This window comes from Nyctereutes procyonoides, unplaced genomic scaffold (genome assembly GCF_905146905.1).
Source record: "Nyctereutes procyonoides isolate TBG_1078 unplaced genomic scaffold, NYPRO_anot_genome, whole genome shotgun sequence".
Lineage (NCBI taxonomy): Eukaryota > Metazoa > Chordata > Mammalia > Carnivora > Canidae > Nyctereutes > Nyctereutes procyonoides.
Genome location: NW_026575135.1, coordinates 47,431,452 through 47,437,237, shown reverse-complemented (window position 1 = coordinate 47,437,237; position 5,786 = coordinate 47,431,452). Strand labels below are relative to the sequence as shown.

General features: G+C 44.9%; 1 protein-coding gene across 1 annotated transcript; it reads right to left on the bottom strand.

The window, feature by feature from the left end:
• Positions 1–1,916: 1,916 nt before the first annotated feature.
• LOC129494609 (ribosome biogenesis protein BRX1 homolog) lies at positions 1,917–5,309 on the bottom strand. Its single transcript, XM_055301514.1, has 2 exons — positions 5,275–5,309; positions 1,917–2,505 (listed from the first exon to the last, which is right to left on the bottom strand). The coding sequence occupies exons 1-2, from the start codon at positions 5,307–5,309 to the stop codon at positions 1,917–1,919; spliced, it is 624 nt and encodes a 207-aa protein (XP_055157489.1).
• Positions 5,310–5,786: the final 477 nt, after the last annotated feature.

Below are 5,786 nucleotides of genomic sequence, written 5' to 3'. Positions count from 1 at the left end.
TCCACAACTGTGGAGAGGGTGTGCGAAACCCATCCCCATGACAGACTCCTTGTGAGCTGAAGGTCCCGAAAGATGCTTTCCCAGTGAAAAGTACCTACACTCTCCACTATCTCTCAACACCAAGGCTGGAGCTAGCTGCTAAACTCCCTAATCTGAGGGCTCATTTAAAGGTTCCCTAAAGGAGGACTCGGGTCTCAGATTAAAGCTCAGAGCCTTGCCACTGCCCATACTTATGTATTGGACTGAGAGATTCAAATTTACTCACTTTTTTTTTTTTGGGTCTGGCAGCACATGCCAACCAAGTCCCAAACCAGTTTATTAGTTTAACCAAAAGGTAAACAGGTGATGGAGATGCAGAAAGACAAGCATGCAAGCAGCTAAAAGCATTATCCGGCTGTCTACCAGGAAACAAATTTAAGACATTTAAAGTGGCATTAAATAAATGAGGCTATGTTTTATCTACTTGGAGTTTCCATTGTCTTTAAAAAAGGAAAAAAATTCACATTGCAGTATATAAATCTAGATTCTACATATACAGTACAATACATAGGGCGAGCACACGGGCACAACATGTATGTCTTTGTAGCCACACCCTAAACCAGGCAAACGGTCCTATATTTTGCGACCTTCAAACCAAGAAATTCAGGCTGAGGCTACATTTACTTCCATCTCCATGATGTCTAGCACCCTGGCCATCTCTCCTTTTTTTTTTTTTTTTGCATTTAAAAAAATTATCTTTATTTAGTTTTCGGATTCAGCACATGTATCAAAGACTAATCAACATGAAGTAAATAAGACATTAATTGGAAGTCTTACATCTGTCTAAACTCTGACCAATGTCAAGATTGCCACTATTACCAGAACTCCAACATAGTCAAGTTGTAAACAAGCTATCATGAACAACACACAGTGTGCACGGAGATGCAGAGGCAAAAGACATGCTAGCACTGGGCTCTCCTCTCTTCCTTGCTGATGTCTTCCCATTTGACGGTCCACTTTTGCTTTCCGTGCTAAGTCCCAAATAAAGTTCAAAGGCTCAAGGTCAACCTGACCAAAAACTCTTCCAGAGGAATGCATTCTTAAACTGTTGTGTCTGCAACCTTGTTTTTGCCAGGATGAAGTTCAGATCAAGATGTACAATACAATCTCGATGACGGTGCAGACCGAGTCGAGAACTGAAGTTGAGCAGTAACCCGAGTTAAGGCATGAATGCACACACACACGTGCACACACACAGCGCCCGCGCTATCACGAACGTAGGATTCCTTCTACCGCCTCCCGAGAGGCAACCAGGGCTTGGCAGTAAACCACGACTGCTGAGCATTCTGGAAAATGCTCCCCATAATGTCATGCTAACAGCTGTGTGTATGTTAAAAAAAAAAAAAAAGTAGAAAAAAAAAACAACCACCCAGAAACGAAAACCTAAAAACCCCTTAATCTCTTACAATGGCTATTGAGCATGGAACTCATGTAGCAGTGTCAATGGCTGGCTCTTTAATAAATTTGGAAATAAAAGATTCTTTTACTATGTATTTCTTTGGTAGTTACCACGACAAAGTTGTCAGTGTTGGTTACCTAAAAGACAAGTACTGGACAGAAGATCAAGTTACACAGAAATGATTCTTCTGTACTGGTAAGAGAAAAATATTGCGCTCTTGAAGCACAAGTTACGATGCTTGTTCTCGCCTTATTGGGCATCCTCTATAAGCAAGGCTTCGTGCAGGAAAAGTTTATGTCTACCTAACAAAGGGCGATACATAGTCTATTTTTTTTTTGAAGCCACGAAGTTTAATTTGGTTTTTCTGTCTTAAACGCCACACTAATGAGATGTAAGGTAGTCCTGGATAATAAAACCATATTTACACACTGAATACAAAATAAATATAAAATTACTGAAAAGTTGGTTATCCACTGATTCATTTTGCATTGCCACTGTTCATCTTCTGTTTCATTTTTCTTTGCCTTTTGTAAATCCTTTTCTTTCTTGCCTTCAAATCCACTTTTGGCTCTGGTTTTACCCACTGTATTTCTATTGGCTTTTCATCAGCTGGTATAACAAAAACATCAGCAGTGGGATAGTGTGGAAGAATAGTCTTTGGTTCTTTCTTTTTCATTTTCTGTGCATCATTCACTTGTTGTTTCTCTTTGTATTTTGCAGCTGTGATGGATCTTATGATACGCCGATGCATGTTTGGTGACTGGTAGTGAGGATTTTCATATAAAGTTTGTCCTCCAAAACTTCCCTGGAAAATCTTTATGAGATTTAAGACAAAACGAGGTCCTATTACTACAAGAGCAGCATCTTCTTCTATGATCTGAAAGTTCCAAAACCATATCCTATTATCCAAAATGGTGAAAGTAAACACATGGTCCACAAATGGTTGGCTTTTGGGATGATACCGTGGTGTACTAAAGATCTGAATTAAGAGTTCTTTTAACAAAGCATAATGTGGTAATTCATCAAAAGCTGGGTCAAATGACAAAAGGGGCCGAGAACCTAAGAAACTAAGAACGTAAGAGTGAGGCTGAAAAGTTCTTCTTGAAGGCTATTGAGCTGGATCCCACCAAAGGAAACTGTTACATATATTATGGTCAGTTTCTCTTGGAAGAAGCTCGCCTTATAGAAGCCGCTGAGATGGCAAAAAAAGCAGCTGAGTTGGACAGCACAGAGTTTGATGTGGTCTTCAGTGCTGCCCACATGCTCAGACAGGCTAGCCTCAACGAAGCTGCCGAGAAGTATTATAATCTGGCAGCCAGACTAAGACCTAATAGCTTTCCTGAAAAAGAAGAAAAGGAAAAGAGAAAGTAAAACACAACCCTTCAGACATCTCCAGACATTTCCATTTCCTTTGTGCCTGAGGGTTGAAACTGCCAGGTTCACCGAATGAAACACTACCTCCAATGAATCCCCAAATGTATCATATAAAACAGGGAAGAAAAGGCACTAAAATATTTTTATAACTCTTAAAAAAAAAAAAGATAGATGGATAATGGATAGATGCCCTAAGGAGCTGTGGTGTCCCAGAGGCCTTACAGCAGTTTTCGACCGCCCCTCCAAACCTTCTGGGGAGACATGTTTGACCTCCCATTATTGAGAAGCTAGACTTCTGGGAAGGCCTGAGCCACAGACTCAGGCCAGTTCATTTCCATGGTGCCCCCAACAGCTGCTGGGGAGGCAGGGTCTCACAGGCCACTAGGAGAGGCTTAGTAGTGAGCTTAGTCAGGGAGAGCTTTGTCCTCAGAAAAATGTAATCTGCTTTCACTTGGCCTTGCCACCACTGCAGAGACACATGTTCCATCTCCCCGAGGTGAGAAGCTAGTCACATGGTGCACACTAGGAAGGGCTATGTCCCCTAGAGGTGGATAGGGCTTTCCAAGGCCCCTCCAAACTTCCTGAGTTGCTAGCTTCTCCACCCCTTCCTGGATAGACAAACGGAAAGCTTTGCCCACGGGACCCTCGGCCCCCTGGTTCATGACATCAAGTGCCACTGGGTCTCCAGCCTAAAGTAGAGCCAGGGCATACCTCCCACCCGGAAGGGTCAAAGTGAATGTTTCATTCAAGGAACCCTAGTTCCTCAGCGTTAAGTACATTGCATGGTCTTTTCACCTCCACACCAAGTGTGGAGAGGGTGTGCTAAGTGACTCAGGTGACAGACTGTTATAAGCCAAAGGTCAGAAAAGCTGCTTTCTTAGTGAAAAGTACCTGGCCTCTCCAATGGCCCTCCACTACCAAGGCTGGAGGTACCTGCTAACCTCCCTCAGCCCTGAGTACTTACTGAAAGGTTACAGCAGGGATGTCTTCATTCTCAGACTAAAGCAAACAGCCTTACCAATCCTCAGGCTCTTAGACTGGGCTGAAAGGTTCGATGTTCCTCCTGGAAGGGGCCAGTGGAGAGCTGCCCTCAAGGAACTGTGGTGTTCTAGAAGTCTGCCAGCGCTTTTGGGTGACTATCCAAAGCTTCTGGGGAGACTAGTTGAACTCTCTTCATTGAGAAGCTAGTCTTCAGGAAAGCCTGAGCCTCAGAACTCAGGCCAGTTCATTTCCATTGTGCCCTCACAGCTGCTGGGGAGGCAGTGTCTTATAGGCATCTGGGAGAGTCCTAGTGATGAGCATAGTCAGGGAGAATTTTGCCAACAGAAGAAATAGCTTCCTTCCCTTGACTCCACCACCATTGCTGAGATACATGTTCCAACTTTTTGAGGTGAGAAAGTAGTGGCAAGGTGCACTCCAGGAGGGCCTATGAACCCTAGAGGTGGGCAGGGCCTTCCAGGGCCCTTCTAAACTTGCTGAGAGCTGAAGTCCTTCCTGGAGAGGCCAGTGGAAAGCTGCACTCAGGCGACCCTTGAGCCCAGAGTTGAGGACAGTGAGTGTCATTAGGTCTCTAGTCTAATATAGAGTTAGGAAATTCCTCCTACCTGGGAGAGGCTAGTTGAAAGTATCATTCAAGGAAAGCTAATTCCTCAGTGTTCAATAAGTCCCATGGTCTTTTCATTTTTTTAAAAAAGATTTTATTTATTCATGAGAAACACACACACACACACACACAGAGAGAGAGAGAGAGAGAGAGAGAGAGAGAGAGAGAGAGGCAGAGACACAGGCAGAGGGAGAAGCAGGCTCCATGCAGGGAGCCCGATGTGGGACTCGATCCCGGGTCCCCAGGATCATGCCCTAGGCTGAAGGTAGCACCAAACCGCTGAACCACCAGGGCTACTCCAAGTCTTTTCATCTCTATAACAACCATGAAGAGGGTGTGCTAATTCACCCTGGTGACAGACTCCTTGTAAGCTGCAGGCCAGGAAAGCTGCTTTCTCAGTGAAAAGTACCTGGACTCTCCACTATCTCTCAACACCAAGCCTGGAGCTAGCTGCTAAACTCTCTCTTCTCTGAGGGATGATTTAAAGTTTCCTAAGGGAGTGCTTTGTTCTCAGAATGAAGCCTAAGCTTTGCCACTGCCTAGAAATGTCTGCTGGGCTGAGAGATTCAACTTCCATCATGGAAGAGAATAGTGGAGACCTGCCCTCAAGGAACTGTTGTGTCCCAGAGGCCCTAAAGTGCTTTTGTACCGCTCCTCCAAAACGTCAGGGGATACTGGTTTAAATTCCCTTTATTGGGTAGCTAGCCTTCTGAAAAGTCCTGAACCTCAGAACTCAGGTCACCTCATTTCCATTACTCCCCCACAGCTGCTGGGTAGGCAAAGTCTCTCAGGCCTCTGAGAGAGGTACACTGGTGAGCTTAATCAGGGAGAGCTTTGTCTTCAGAAGAAAATATCCTACTTTCCCTTGGCTTCGCTACTGCTGCTGAGACCCATGTTCTACCTCCCTGAGGTGAGATGCTAGTCACACAGTGCATTCCAGGAATGCCTACGTCGCCTAGAGGTAGACAGGGCTATCCAGGCCCCTCCAAACTACCTAGGGAACTGGCTTCTCAAGCCCTTCGTTGAGAGGTCTGGAAAGCTGCCCTCATGGGACCCTTCGGCCAGGGTTCAGGACAGCGAATGTGATTGGGTCTCTGTCTTAAGGTGGAGCTAGGGCATACCTCTACACTTGGAGGGACAAGCTGAAAGTTCATTCAAGAAATGCTAATTCCTATGTGTTCAGAAGGTACAATGGTTTTTCACTTCCACAACTGTGGAGAGGGTATGCTAAGTCACCCTGGTGACTGACTCCCTGTAAGCTGCAGACCAGGAAAACTGCTTTCACACTGAAAAGTACCTGGACTCTCCACTTCCTCTCCACCACCAAGTCTGGAGCTAGCTGCTAAATGGCTCAGCTATGAGGGCTCATTT

What these genes read in the sequence shown, in the direction of transcription:
- LOC129494609 (XM_055301514.1), bottom strand. Translation starts at nt 5,309, where the DNA reads ATGGGTCTCAGCAGCAGTAGCGAAGCCAAGGGAAA. An exon ending in AGTAGCGAAGCCAAGGGAAA is followed by an intron (nt 2,506 to 5,274) that starts GTAGGATATTTT and finishes TTACGTTCTTAG; the next exon opens with TTTCTTAGGTTCTCGGCCCC.